The 16,206-nt window shown below is 35.4% G+C and overlaps 1 protein-coding gene across 1 annotated transcript; it reads right to left on the bottom strand.

Annotated features, from left to right (window-relative positions):
- Nucleotides 1-136: 136 nt before the first annotated feature.
- tigara (TP53 induced glycolysis regulatory phosphatase a) lies at nucleotides 137-10,352 on the bottom strand. Its single transcript, XM_059335078.1, has 6 exons — nucleotides 10,203-10,352; nucleotides 6,250-6,287; nucleotides 6,046-6,167; nucleotides 4,897-4,974; nucleotides 4,654-4,764; nucleotides 137-1,886 (listed from the first exon to the last, which is right to left on the bottom strand). Exons 1-6 carry the CDS (start codon nucleotides 10,271-10,273, stop codon nucleotides 1,497-1,499), a joined length of 810 nt encoding a protein of 269 aa, XP_059191061.1. The 5' UTR covers nucleotides 10,274-10,352; the 3' UTR covers nucleotides 137-1,496.
- Nucleotides 10,353-16,206: the final 5,854 nt, after the last annotated feature.

The raw sequence follows: 16,206 nt of genomic DNA, 5'->3' as shown, positions 1-16,206 counted from the left end.
TGTTTTTTTTTTTTGTATCCTGTGAACTGTTTTTCTGACAAGGCAGCTGAGTATAATTCAAATATACAGTATAAGTAAAAAATGTCTTAGGCAGGTGTGAAAACATGCTGTAAAATAAGAATGATTTCAAAACTAGAAATGTTAATAATTTATTTTTTATCAACAAAATGCAACACATAGCACATATGCACTGTTTCTTGCATGCACTTGCACTTGTTGACCGAAGTGTTAAAGTCACTGATTTCCCAAAAGTCAACAGTGTTGCCGTTCTGCTCTGTTTTCCTGCGTAGGATCTATGAACTTCCGGAGAATAAATATAGAAACACGGACTCATTAGAGCACAAAGCTGCCCACATTTACAGTAATGAACAGCCAGACAGTAACAAAGTGATGACATTGCTGCACTGTAACACAAACTGAGACTGAATGAAGCTCCTCAACTCGTGAAACAGCATTCAAACCCTGAATATAAAACATGTGTTGCATTAAAGAATGTGGCTGCATTATGTATGTACATAATTCATATACTGGTGATTTAATATTTGTTTTTATAATTTGTTGCCATTGGTAAACTATACAATGATAGACAGCACCTTAATACTTGACCTTTGATAATTACATTCTTAAAAATATACTTATATTGAAAAACTAATTGAACTGTAAAGTGAATAAAAATAAATATAATAATCTATAAATAAATGATTTCAAAATTGCATATTTTCAGTGCTTTTTCCCATTGTTCCTCTCACTTTCTGAGTCATTGTCTTTGCCTTTTTGTTGGTCCTGCTCCTACTTTTGGTAACGCTTTATAATAAGGTCCTTAATAACCATTAATTAACAAGTAATAAGGCATTGTTCTCGCTTTAGATCCGGTAGTTGCAAAAAGCATAGTTAACTTATAGTTAACTTATAATAGATGAGCAATAAAGTATATTTTAATATCAATAAGCAAACAAAATAAGATTAATAAAGGCATGGCAAAGACATAATGGGTGGGTCATGGGTGTTTGTAATGCCATTATTAACACTTATATAAGCTTATAAACACACAATAATGTTAATAAGCATCTTGTAAGGACTTACAAGGGCAAACATGACCACATTACACCTGTCCTTGCTTCGCTACACTGGCTCCCGGTTGCATATAGAATAGATTTTAAAATTGTATTGTTTGTTTTTAAAGCTCTTAATGGCCTAGCCATTATTATAAACACCGTTTTTCTCCCTGGCTTTTAATCAAGTTTAAGTGGACATCTTGCAAAAACAAAATTTTATTAAAATTTTTAATTTATTTTATTATATTTTTATTTATTTTATTATATTGTTGCACTGTGTTTATGTATTTTAGTTTTTACCATATTTCCTGCAACTGTGATATCTGTACAGCACTTTGGTCAACCCCAGTTGTTTTAAATGTGCTCTATAAATAAAGTTTGACTTGACTTGACTTATTACTTGTTAATTAATAGTTATTAAAAGGACCTTAATATAAAGCGTTACTTTCTAACATGGTCCCCTCTGTGGACGAACACACAGTGGATCCCTGACAGTTGGAACCTGTCGTCCTCTTTTCTTACGGTCAGGATAAACCGACACAGACCGGTGTTTGGACTTAAAGAGAACATGTGTTTTTTGTCAGAACCTGGAGGCTCGGAGCAGAGTAGCTCCTCCACAAAGAAGCGCACCGCCACGCACATGTAGGCCCCGTGGGTGACGACCAGCGCGTGGACCGGGACGCCCCCGAGCCCATCGACCGCCTTCCCCTCCACAGGAGACGTTCCCGGGACAGCAGATGATGAAGCTTCCTCCTCTGCTCGCTCCTGCCAGTGTTCAGCCCCGATTCGCTGGAGCATTTTCTCCAAAAACTCTTTGAACCGCTCTTTCACCTGAACAGAGAATAAAAATCTGTTAGAATTTGTGCCGTGCAGTGTATGGCCTTTCTCACTTACTCTTTCCCTAAAAAGGACCTGATAGCATTCACTACTCTGCTGGCCAGGAGGCTGATACTGTACAGTCCCACCTACCTATTCACAGTTAACGAGGTGCTTTATTTTCTTAAATTAGAGAAAATTAGACTGACTTTATCCTGGAATCCCTTTTTGTCTTATGTCAATAGCACAATATGTCAGATGACTGTGAATTGAGCACTGAAATGAGCTGAGCCTTTGTTTGTTTGTTTGTTTGTTTTCCCTTTAATTGTACTTACTTATTTATTGTTATCTATGTTTTTTTACTACTATATTTTTTAAATTAAACAAATATATGTATATATAATAAGTTATGTATTTGTTATTTCTTATTGATTTTATTTACCTATTTATTTGTTTATTCATTTACTTATTTTTATTATTGTTATTTATTTTATCATTTTCTCTATTCTTTTATCACAACCCATCTTCTTTTGTTTTTCCTTTGTTTATCTTTCCTTTGTATCTGTTCTGTAGTATGTTGTATTTACTTGCAATTACTGGTGTATGGAACAGTATTGTTTGTTTGTTTTATTAAAATGTTAAATCCAATAAACAGATTGTTTAAAAAAAAAAAAAGAAAATTAGTAATTTGTGCCGTGCTTCTCTTGCATTTTCCACTTTTTTTTCTTCACAGTTTGTTTATTGAAAATTTAAAGTTTCTAAATGTCACTGCCCATTTCTGGACAGATGAACATGTTAATATTTCTATACATGGAGAGATAAGAAACAGTAGTAATAATGTTAATGAATATTCAGTAAAAAATGACTTAAAAATAAACAACAACAGCAATTAGTATAATAAGAATCAATTAAATAAAAAAAATATAAATAAAGATATCGTCACGGAAAAAAAAAGTTCTAAATACAATTAAATAAACAAAAAAGTAACATTTTTTTTTTAAACAAAACAAAAATAAATGATAACAGAGCATATTAACATACCATATTTTTCCTAAAAGGAACTGTATATTTGTTAAATATACCCTCAGGTAATAAAAATATTAATAATAGTTGTAGTAATAATAAAAGTAATAATAATAATAATTATTATTATTATAGATTTTATTTGTATTGTACTTTACATTTCAACAATCTCAAAGTGCTACAAAGAATTTAAAAAAACAAAAGAAAGGACGACAAACACACTCTGGATACCCATCAGAGACAATGTATGAATTTATATTTATGTACATACCCCACTTACACAAGAGAGAAAAATAAAAATATATATAAAAGACATATAAAACATGAAGTATTATTATTTGAATTATTGGGAAGTTTAATCTATCGACTATGACTGAATGTTTCCTTAAATCTGGCATATGAACCTCTCATTGTCCTCTTGTATTTTCTTTCTACACTAACAGCTTTAGCGTCATGGAAACGTGACTACAAACGTCCAACCTTCTCCATCAAATGCACACATGCCAACTTCAGTGTCATCCTGATGCAACAACCTGAAACTGGCTGAGGAGGACTGGGAGGGAGGCCTGTGGTGGCCACTGATTGGGGCGCTCGCTGCTTACGTCAAATCTATCTTTGTATATCTGCATCATCATCATGATGTGCTGGTCACGTCCTGGGCTGGACCAGAGTTAACGTCCAAGCCAACATCTAATGGATGAAGCCTGATGAGGTATTTTAGAAATAGAACATCCCTCCTTCCGACGCCCCCCCCCCTCTCACACACACACACACACACACAGACACACACACACACCGTCCTCCCACACAGCCTCTAACACAAATAACACAAAGCTAAGTGGTGACTTTTTAATCAGGCCCAGTGACGAACACTCTCTTTGCACTTTGATCTTCCTGAATCACACCAAGTGTTCTGACTTACAGATACAGAAGATATACAATCATGTGGATGCAAAGAGGCCCCAAGACAGCAAGTCACATCCATGCAGAGGAAGTGTTAGACTGGGGAGATGGGAGGGTTCTGCCCCCTAGTGGTAGTATGCTTGTATTGCATCAGGCCATTCAGGTTGAATCATTATCTGGAGTTAACCCCTTAGCATTCCTGCAAATTAACCTTAACCCATAAGAACCCATGGTGACACCTGTGTAACAAACACTTTAAATTAGATAGATTAGATTAGATTAGATTCAACTTTATTGTCATTGCACATGTCACAAGCACAAAGCAACGAAATGCAGATAGCATCTAACCAGAAGTGCATTAAGCAGTAATTGTGAATCATATTGCAATATATAGGAATTAATTGTATAAAAATGCGGTATATATATATATATATAAAATGAAAAAAGCAATTTTTTTCTCGTAGATTGACCACTTTAAATCTCATAAATCTGCACATTTTTTCTGGTAGATTTGACACCATAATCTCGTAAACTTTTTTCTCAAAATATTACCCCCCTCCCCTTGGTCCGTATGTTTTTTTTTTTTTTTTTTACACATTCTGGCTGTATGTAATATCCTTCAGTATTCTCCAGGGTTGAAATTTGAAATTTGCAACTATTTCAATGTATTCAATGAGGGCCCTATTAAGGGTTAAGCCAAGAAATTTTGTGACGATGCCACAACTTCAAGAGAAAGGGAGCAAAGAGAGAGACATAATAATGTAAATGGTAAAAAACATGCGGGAGGACAGATAAAGAAAAAAGTAATACCTGTATAAATAATAACAAATACCAGAGAAGCAGATATTTGACTTACCTTCTCGTCAGTCTCCCCGTTTGGAGGAGTAAAGCCTGGAAATGTCTGACCGGCTGCTTTGGCCATCTCTTTCAAGTCCTGCACCCGCCCTCCCTCTGCTACCCCAAAGCTCTGCAAAACAGTTCATTGAGTCCAGATGATACAGGTTAGACCAATAATAAGTAAATATATCTTAAGAAAATGATTCAGTGAGAAAACACTTTTGCTATGAAACTGTAAAATCGTAAAAGAAATGAAACTCACCTTCTCTTTCAGTAAAGGATCACAGGACATCTGCAGAGCAGAACAGCTACTGTTGTGTTTCATTATCATTTCAGCAGTCTGGAAAAAGAAATGTCTCCATTTATTATTATTTTATTAAAGCTTCTTTCTATTTTTGCTACACAATTTTGCTGCTGTAACACCAGACATTTATAAAAGGCATGACATTGGTTGGTTTTCTGTAACATGTACAGTCATGGAAAAAATCTCCATTACTTGAGAATTTCAATTCCATGTGGCTTTATACTTCTAGTAGCCCAAGTTTAAGAGGAGATCATGAAATAAAATTATAAGAGTTTAATTTAACAGCTGATATATAGACATTTTCCATGGTTTTCTTGACAATAACCAAAATCAATCAATAAAACCATGGAAAATGTTGATATATCAGCTCTTAAATTAAACTCTTATCAGCTATTTTTTTTGTTATCATTATATTTGTCCAAACAAATGTACCTTTAGTTGTACCAGGCATTAAAATGAACAAGAAAATGAAGGGAAACAATGGTCTAATAATTTTTCCATGACTGTATACTTTTGCCCACAGTTAACTACCACAGGAACAAATGTCACAAAGTGGGACAATATGAAAGTAAAGCCAGAAGTGTGGTCTAATAAAGTGTAAGACACGATTGCCCATAAAGTCTCTTTCCATGAAATAATTGTGAAAATGTGATTTATTATTGACAGATAGTGTATATCTTCTCTACACTTTATTTAACAATCTCTTCCAAACATATCACAATGAAAATAAAATCACAATTAATAGAGGATTGTGTCTGAAAACAAAGTTATTCCAACTACATGGGCAACTGTGTATAAATTAAGATAAGATAAGATAAGATAAGATAAGATAAGATAAGATAAGATAAGATGAGATAGAACTGAGAAAGAGATTCTGGTTCCAGATTGCTCCACGTTACAAAAACAATTACAAAAACAACCACAGTAGGATAATATAAGAAAAACAATGAACAAAATGGCTAACAATAACAATATATAATATAAATATGACTATAAATATAACAACAATACACATACAGCCAGATAAATACATTCTTCAATGTTTTGATGTATCTCTTCAAATGAAGATTCATAGCTAGTTCTCACTATAAACCCAGAGCTCGGTACCTGGCGGGCTCGCAGCATGTCACTGACAAACACGTTGGTGAACTTGACATCTTTGAGGTAACGGCCTGCTGCCTCGGCCTGCTGCAGCCCAGCCTCAGACAGAGGGGAATCTATCGCCTGGCCTGTGTGGAGGAAGAGGAACGATGAAGGTGAGACAGAAAAAGAAAACACAAGGTAGTACTGATATCTTTAACCATACTCTACCTTGGAGCAGGCCTTCTTTATTGTACTGCGTTTCCCCGCTGCAGGAAACAAATGTTTCATCAATGTGCAGCAGCTAATATCATTAAGAGATTAGTTAACCCTTTGATGCACAACATGGGTCTAAAGCAGTAGTTCTCAACCTTTTTGAGTCGTGACCCCCAATTTAACATGCATGTTGTCCGCGACCCCCGCTCTCTGAACAGAATCTCACACGCACAGTTCAGATCACAAAAAGACCAAAAAAAGGAAACAAAATGACCAAAAAGACACAAAATGGCCAAAAAGACACAAAATGACCAAAAAAAGACACAAAATGACGAAAAAAGACACAAAAAGACCAAAAAAAGGAAACAAAATGACCAAAAAGACACAAAATGACCCCAATTGGGGTCCCGACCCCAAGGTTGAGAACAGCTGGTCTAAAGTGATCCGACATGTATGAGTTTTTATGTTCTATATCTTGATCATCATACATCCTAATTTTATGTTTTCCTTTATTCATTTTTAATTAGATCCCTTTTTGTGTCACTACTCTTCTAATGCACAACATGGCTGAAAATTGACCCATATGCACTTTTTAGCTGAGTAGCTTAGTTACTTAGCTAACTTCTTGGCTAAGTATTTAGCTAAGTAGCTTGCTAAGCTAACTACTTGCTAACTTCTTGGCTAAGTAGCTTGCTAAGCTAACTACTTAGCTAACTTCTTGGCTAAGTAGCTTGCTAAGCTAACTACTTAGCTAACTTCTTGGCTAAGTATTCAGCTAAGTAGCTTCCTAAGCTAACTACTTGCTAACTTCTTGGCTAAGTAGCTTGCTAAGCTAACTACTTGCTAACTTCTTGGCTAAGTAGATGCTAGGCTAACTACTTAGCTAACTTCTTGGCTAAATATTCAGCTAAGTAGCTTCCTAAGCTAACTACTTGCTAACTTCTTGGCTAAGTAGCTTGCTGAGCTAACTACTTAGCTAACTTCTTGGCTAAGTAGTTAGCTTAGCAAGCTGCTTAGCTAAATACTTAGCCAAGTAGTTAGCTATGTAATAATACAAAACCTTTTTTTCTTCATAAAGTATGAGAGGCAAAATGGAAATAATGATCTGTTGTTATCAAAAACAAGATATTTAAAGAATACTTGGAATATTCAATCATAAAATAAGTTGATATGTTGCTGTGGCAGTGTCAACAATTCATCTATCAATGTTTTTTACTGGATTAAAATATTAAAAATGCCTGTCTCAACAATAACTTGAGTAAATGGTCCAAACCGAACATCTGCATTATTATCTCCATCCTTACATTGGAAAAGCTGGAACCAATCTGGGAACTGATTTAATTTAATTTAATTAAATATCATATCAATAAGCGCCAGCTAATTTTCCACATTTTATGGTAAAAATTGTTTCATTTGCACAAATTGTCTTAAGAGCAACATGTGCTAATGTGTAGAAATGTCTTATTTAGTATACATGATTCTTCTTATGATTCAGAAACATCGATCTATTATGTTGCGGTTCAAACTGAGCCATTTCAAAGTATTTTTTCATGAAAAGAAAAAAATTTAAAATGTAAAAAAAAAAATCAATCAATGTTATGTAAAACCATTGTTTTTTTTATATGTAGGTTTTTCCAATGTGAATAAAAAAAGTTTAAACATGCATTTTTTATGAAAAACGAGTAAATTATCCTCGTTGAACCTTATCTGTGAGATGTAACGAACACCATTGCACTAAAAATTTATTGAAATGGTTAGTAATGGAGTTATTAATGAAATATAAACAATGTTTATTGGGATTCAATATGACACTTTTGGATAATTAAACATGCCCCAGGTCTGTTCCTGAGAACGACCAAAACAGGAGGGTTAGAAGGAAAACTTCTATTTAGTATTATAATATTCAAAGCAGTATATTTGTTAACCCTCTGCGGTCTGAACCTATTTTATCCGTTTTTGAATACTTTTGATTATACCCTTCATGTACCACATAAAAAATGTTTACTATACTCATATTTGGTATCCATTTACTTCACCTGCTGTATATGATCTAAAAATTATTTTCTCATTTTAACCTTCTTTATCAACATATTGTGCCCAAAAATCATGAAATCCGAGTTGTAAAATTATACTATTTACTACAATAAAAACCACAAATATGGTCAATGAACTGTTATGGAACTTACATAGGATACAAATATGAACATATAAAAAGGTAAACATTTAAATACAATAAAACTATATACAAAAAAGTGCCATAAAAACATGTATATTTATAGGCTTTTTTTCCTTGTTAGCTGCAACTCTTCAAAACAAACTATGTGCGTAATTACACATTATAATTGTAATTACAACAACGCTCAAATATTTCTGTACTATTAAATTAAAACTATCATATCTTTGGTTATACATGACATAGGATTGTGAAACAAAAACTGGGAGAAAGTTTCAAGTCTGTACTTTGGAGTAAAGTTGATTGCAGCGTCCCATGTGACCTGTTTTTTTCTGATCATAGACCTCAGAGGGTTAAACCAGACACAGAGCATTGTGCCCTCTGGTGGTCATATTGAGGTACTGCACTACATATTTTTTAGGGGCAAATATTGTACTTTTTACTCCACTACATTTAGCTTTTTTTAAACAGTATATTAAGTAGTTTAAATGAGCCCTACCTTGACAAAATTATAACGCTGTTTACATAAATGCTTCAATACAAATAATCTAATTATATAATTAGAATATAACTCAAACAATCATTCTAATAAGAAGTTTTGCTTTTGGTACTTTAAGTACAATTTGATGCTGATACTGTTGTACTTTTACTTAAGTAAGTTTTGAATGCAGGACTTTTACTTGTAGTGCAGTAATTTAAGATTTAACATGAAAAAAATATGATCAATTTAAAATGATTGCACATGTTTATAAATTAAACCAGATGACATATATTAAGTAGTTAAAATGTACCTTACCCTGACAACAAGTAGAATGCTGCTTGCAAAAATACATGAAAAAAATAATAATACAATAATATATTTGGAATATTTAAAACAATATGAGTGGGGCCATTCTGCATAAGGAATACTTACTTTTGATACTTTAAGTACAATTTGATGCTGATACTGTTGTACTTTTACTGAAGTAAGTTTTGAATGCAGGACTTTTACTTGTAGTGGAGTAATTTTACATATCCACATATGTGACTTTATACTTCTACTTCACTACATTTTAGGGGCAAATATTGTATTTTTTACTCCACTACATATAGCTGCCAGCTTCAGTTACAAGTTACTTTACAGGTTTAAGATTTAAAATGAAAAAGTATGATCAATTTAAAATGATTGCACATGTTTATAAATTAAACCGGATAACATATATTAAGTAGTTAAAATGTACCTTACCCTGACAACAAGTAGAATGCTGCTTGCAGAAATACATGAAAAAAATAATAATCCAATAATATATTTGGAATATTTAAAACAATATGAGTGGGGCCATTCTGCATAAGGAATACTTACTTTTGATACTTTAAGTACATTTTCATGCTGGTACTTTTGTACTTTTACTTCAGTAAGTATTGAATGCAGGACTTTTACTTGTGGTGGAGTCATTCTGCAGCGTGGTTTTGGTATTTTTACTTCAGTAATGGATCTGAATACTTTTTCCACCACTGGATTATTCTCTGCAGCACCTGCTGAGGTTAACTTCGTTCTAGCTTGTGCTAAATGAGTGCAGAACACACTAACTGGTTTAAATACTGCTAGGCTACACGAGGAAACTTATCATGTTAGCTTGTATTTCCCTGGGCACATATATAGCCTATCAATTATTATCCACAAATACACTTTCTATATGTCAAAGGTCCACAGAGAAACTACAGACTTCTATAAATAGCAGCGACAGACATGCAGCACGACTCTGACAGCTAACATTTCTCATAAACACTGAATATGAATGTCAAATACACTTACTGTCGGACAAAGGTCAGCCCAAATGTTAACGCTTTCATTCTCTGGAAGTTAACGGCGGAGTAATGTCGCATTGACGGTGAGGAAGTTTGAAAACCTGAAGAGGACTTCAGGACGGAGCTCCCGTCTTCACAGGACAGAAAGCTGCACCTCCCCGGTCACATGGCTGGGACCACTCTTTCACAACTTACAGTAAAAACAAACTAACAAAAAGTGATACAACTATCAATCAATCAATCAATCAATCAATCAATCAATCAATCAATCAATCAATCAATCAATCAATCAATCAATCAATCAATCAATCAATCAATCAATCAATCAATCAATCAATCAATCAATCAATCAGACTTTATTTGTATAGCACTTTTCATACAAGAGAAAGTGCTTCACATAAAAAGGGGGAAAACAAATAAAATAAATAATAATAATAATAATAATAACTAGAAAATTTCCTCTGGGGAAATTCTGAAAGGGCCACGGGGGCTACTGCCGGTGTGTGTACACTATGATGAGATTCTTCAGAGATTTCAAACAATTAATACTAGTAATGTTATGATAGTATATAATATACAAGGAGCACACCTATAACAAGCATTCCTCTTCAAGTATTTATTTATACAGCAACCTATGCCCTTTAACCTCAAAATGTGTGTGTGTGTGAAACATTTGTATCTGGAGGAGTGTGCGCGCTTACGCACGCATATGTGTGTGTGTGTGTGTGTGTGTGTGTGTGTGCGTGCGTGTATCTTTAACTGATATTACATTAAATGGCCATTGTGTGTGTGCGTGCGTGTATCTTTAACTGTTATTACATTAAATGACCAGTGTGTTTGTGCGTGCGTGTATCTTTAACTGATATTACATTAAATGACCAGTGTGTGTGTGTGTGTGTGTGCGCGTGTATCTGTAACTGTAATCACATCAAAGCATCAAAGCATCAAAGTGTTGGGGTCGACCAATCAGAGCAGAGCAATCACAAAATTAACAGCTGTGGAATCTTCTGGCACAGTGAAAGCAGCCAGAGGTGGACAGAGTGAAATTTCTGGCCTCGAACAGAAAGCATTTTTGGCAAAACCATAATACCTATCATTGATCCGACTTCACTTTAAGCGTCCTGAGTTCTTCCTGAACGTCTACATATGTTTTTTTTTAAGAAAAATGAAAAAATAGCTTTGTTAGAGCGATCTAAAAAAACTGTTCCATCTCCCTTTTTCCGAAATCTCCCTGCGTTTTTAATATGGGAGCCAATGAGGCTGTTGGTGCGTGCTGGTGCCGCATCTGAGCGTCGTACGCCCAAACTATAACTCTGACAGCTTTACCAGAGGATTGTGAGGGAGAAGACTAATTTTCCTACGTTTCTATGTATAAATTATTTCTGTAGAGTGGAATTTGCGGCCTGGAGCGCAGTTTTCAAATTTATTTTTTGACAGTTTTTTCTCTCCCTCTACACTCTGGCGATGATGTCACACACTGTGACACGAACATTCCGTGCAATACACACCCATTATAATCTCAGAATTTCTCCAAAAATGATCATGGTCATTGAACAGGGATTGATAAAAAAACTATATGACCTATCGAAACGTGGATTAATACACCGATACACAAGACTTGTGTCTACTGTTTAAAGTTTAAATGGAGTCTCTAGGTGAAATTATGCCGGAAAAGTAGACGTTTGATAATCTCCAATTATCGTTCTTTTTCTTTAATTTTCTTTCAGCCGTCCCATTCATTTCAATGTAAAATTTTGGGCAGTTTTTCGCGACTTACGTCGCGAAAAATTCATATTCTGTAGAGAAAAGTAATAGCACACCGATCCCGATCAAACCGCACGTTTTGATATATAATTTGTCCTGCAACTCTTCAAGTTGAAGGACTAGTAGCGGGACGAAATTGCGTCCGCAAGAGGAATAAGAAGAAATCCACAGTATAACAGTAGTGCAGCACTGGTCCCTACAGCTATTGCTGTATGGGACCAGTGCTCGGTGCGATTGCCCCGAGGCCCTAACATAAAATATGTGTATTTTCAATAAATAGATGGACTCCAGAGGGTTAAACTCACTCATTTTTTGTTGCCGTGCGGAGCCCTCAGGCAAAACACTTTGTTATACAAAGTGGCGTTCAGTCCCAGCGAGGCAAGAATCCTTGGCTTTTTAAAACTTTTTTACCCTTTTATTTTTCTTTTCTATCTCTAACTCTGTTTTTGGATTGAGTTTTTATTACTATTTTATTGTTTTACTGTTTTTAGTATTTTATTGTTTTCATTGTTTTTATTTATTACTATATTTGTGTATGATTTTATTTTATTTTAATAACTGTACAGCACTTTGGTCAACTGAGGTTGTTTTTAAATGTGCTCTATAAATAAATAGACTTTGACTTTTTTAACTTTGACTTTAGCTATATTAGACTATTCAGACCCCTCTAGAGACTCTTGTTCAAAAAAGCGACTTGAGACAAATCCCGAGACTTTTTCTGGTGTTGTTGGAGACTTTTGGAGACTCGTTCTGACTTGTTAAGGAGCAGCAGGACATGTTCACCCCTCAGCGTCCAGGCTGAAAATGAATCGCGCATGCGCGAAGTCGCCGCTGGCTGTCTTCCAGTCCGTGTCTGTGACGTCGGTAAACTTGTCTACACTGTAATAAATTATTCTGTAGTCATTTCATTTTACTGAATATATTTGATCGAATGTATTAAAAATAAATGCGTCCTTGATTTTGAGGCAGTTGTTTAATACATTTTAATGTCCTGTATTATTACTGTGTGCACTCATTTCTCCATACAGAGGCTCATTGTCCTCTCCCCTCAGAATAACTCTTTTTAAACTCGTCCTCAAAGGGAGCTCACTAGTTTCACCTTATTATTAGAGCTTTCCAGAGACGCCGGCTGATATATGAGGCCACAATATTTTAAATTCTAATGAAATAGTTTTGATGAACACGTTGTGATTCACTACAGCGTTGACATTTTACAGCCGTCTTCCCTTCAAATCAATATCAGCATGGTGACAGAGCAACATGTCTATCTGTCTGTCAGAGAGGAAGAAAAAAACTGCTGCTGCCACTGAAACAAACAACATAAAGTTCATCTTTATGGATTCAGTTAATGCTGAATTTATCGTGTTGTGGATTCATGCAACAGATATTAATAGCAAGAGTTCATCCTCTTTATTTATGACGAGTTCCATACATTGTAAAAAAAAAAAAGAAAAAAAAAGATAAACAATAACTACTCAATTAAATTGAGGCAACAGATTGCACGCAATATTATTAATTAAATCTAACTACGTTCCAAGTTGAGTTAATAACAACTTAACAGGAAGTGCCTGTCAATTATAAATGGACTAAGTCTATTGTGTTGGATTCATTCAAAATTCTCTTGATTTATAATTACATACACATAAAGATTATATTTAATGTGATCAAAATAAGTAGATTCCATCTCAAACATTTTTATATTAAAGTTACTTAATATTGTTGTATCCTGCATTAATAGTGTGTGGTTGTCACAAAATCTCACGGCACACCAACCACTGTTATATATTGTTATATTAAATATTATTGTATTATATTATAATATATATGATTATATTATATATGATTATATGATATGATAGCAGGTATAATGTGTCATCAAACAGAAATAGTCTAAATTGTCCTTGTGTGCAGTACTTGAGTAAATGTACATTGTTACATTCCAGATTTTACTACAAACACAACGACGCGTCTGGATCCATTAAACTGTAAAGTTAGAAAGTGAAGATGTATAAAAAGTTATTTATAGCATGAATTTGATCAGTCTGCATGTGTGTCTCTACAGGCCTGTGTGCTGGACGTCAGTACCATGTCATTAATGAACAGAAGACTTTTACTGAAACACAAAGTTACTGCAGAGAGAAATACACAGACCTGGCCACTGTAGACAGCATGGAGGATGTGGAGACCCTGAAGAAAACGGCAGAAACAGCAGGAGTTTCCTCTGTGAGTTCACTTTCAACATGTTTCTGACATCATGTCAGTGACACGTGGATTTAAAGTTTTACAGTCTGAGACGTGAAACTTCAGAGAAACTTTTAAATCTTTTATTTTTACTCTGAAGGAGGACGAAGGATTTAGTTCCCTATTGAACGTGTATTATAAGAGATCTCTTAATGTCCAGTATAAACAGCAGCAATTATTACAGGAAGCAGAACCTGTTTCACTGTTCATATGGACACATGAATATTATTATTAATGCAAATATGTGTTTCAGATCGCCTGGATCGGACTGTACAATGATGATGTCATGAGCTGGAGGTGGTCACTGTCAGACACAAGCTTCTACAGACCAGAGGAGGAGGAGTTCAGACGGTGGAGACCTGGAGAACCAAACAATGCAGGAGGTGTTGAACACTGCACATCGATGAGGTATGATGGACGATGGAACGATGTCAGCTGCACAGCCAACATACAGGCGGTGTGCTGTGATGTGAGAGGTGAGAATATTGATGAGTGAAGGTAAAACAGACCAGTTGAGCTTGTTGACCTCTCCCCTTCTCTGCTGCTCTTTGCCTCTCTGTCTCCAGTTACATGAAGCTCATTTAAAGCAGATGAGTCCTGCCTTCATTTCTCTGTTTCTATAAAGAGCTCCATCATTAACAGCTTTATCCCACGTCACTGTCTCAGTCAACAGGGCTGCAAGAAAAGGAGTTGATATGCACACAGCTCCACGGTGACTTCAGCTTCATGCTCACATTCATTAAGAAACATCAAACTGCTGAGAAAAATATTCAGATGCAGATGCTTTTCAGAGACTCCTGGAAGTGGTCCGATGGAAGCAGCTCCTCGTTCAGCTACTGGAAGTCAAGGCAACCTGATAACAACGGGGGGAGGCAGGATTGTGCAGCAGCAGATTTCAGGTCCTCTGGAGGATGGAGGGACGAGAACTGTGACAAGAAGTATCCATTCATCTGCTCCGGTCCAGGTGAGTGGTAACCACTGATTCAAACAGTATTTATATTAGATTTAGGTTTACTTTAGCATCAAAGAGAAAATAAAAAACATTTCTGGACAATAAATGTGAACTCTCAGGATGTTGGTGTTAATGTGCAGTGTGACCAACTGCAGATCATCAGTTTGTGTTGACTTCAATGTGAGAATATGAACAGATGGAGGAAGTAACTGCTGCTACCTGACTGATAAACCCCTGAACGCCCCCTGGTGGCGGCCTGCAGTATAGCTCTAAACTGACCACAGGCAGGACTAAAGTAACTGAGGACACTTTATATCAACAGGATGCTGATTATTATCAGAGCAGAAATCTCTCAACTCATCATGTTTGATCGTCTCTTTCTAGACATCCCAACAAGTTCAAAGCAAGTGTTCAGACTGAGGGTGAGCAGCTCTGTGGACCCCAACGACCCTGCTGTGATGGAGGCAATGCTGAAGCAGGTAAATCTGCTTTTTAGTCACATTTTATGCAAAAACCCAGCAAACAAATGAATGTTTATTAGCATCAAAATGAAACTTTATTGACCCCCAGTGAGTGAATTCACATTAAAGCAGTAAAAGAAACAGATAAAGAGTCATTTCAAATAATAAACTTTAATAATAATAAACTTCTATCACCAAGAAAATGTCCAAATACAATCCAGCAATGTGAGAAAAGCCCGAGAGTTTACAGGAGAAGAAACAGGGAAAGTCACCAACTATCATGTGAGGAAACAAAGAAGTTTCCAGAGGATGAAATGTAAAGAAGAAAGCAGAATGTAATCTCTCTGAGTGACTAATAATGTTTGTCAGTTCAAACAGAAGCTGAGGGACCAGGGGGTGAATGACGACGTCAAACTGAGCTTTAGGAAGCAGGCAGATGGAAAAGCCTTCCACAAGGAGGAGAAGAAGAAGAAGAGCAGGAAGGACGAGTTCTAATTTAGATTTGCTGTTAATCTGACAAAAGTCTCTTTCTTTCCTCAGTCTTTGTGTGACGTGTGACAATAGAGCTGCAACAATTAGCTGATTAATCCACT

This window comes from Centropristis striata, chromosome 6 (assembly GCF_030273125.1).
Source record: "Centropristis striata isolate RG_2023a ecotype Rhode Island chromosome 6, C.striata_1.0, whole genome shotgun sequence".
NCBI lineage: Eukaryota > Metazoa > Chordata > Actinopteri > Perciformes > Serranidae > Centropristis > Centropristis striata.
The sequence above is the reverse complement of the archived record's forward strand: the minus strand, read 5'-3'. Positions and strand labels throughout refer to the sequence as shown.

Bases quoted from the DNA above. Each gene is read 5' to 3' on its own strand.
- tigara (XM_059335078.1), bottom strand. From the start codon at position 10,273: ATGCGACATTACTCCGCCGTTAACTTCCAGAGAATGAAAGCGTTAACA. The intron at 4,975-6,045 runs GTACCGAGCTCT...TTCTTTTTCCAG, and splicing joins ACATGCTGCGAGCCCGCCAG to ACTGCTGAAATGATAATGAA. The intron at 1,887-4,653 runs GTAAGTCAAATA...TTCTCTGTTCAG, and splicing joins ACGGGGAGACTGACGAGAAG to GTGAAAGAGCGGTTCAAAGA.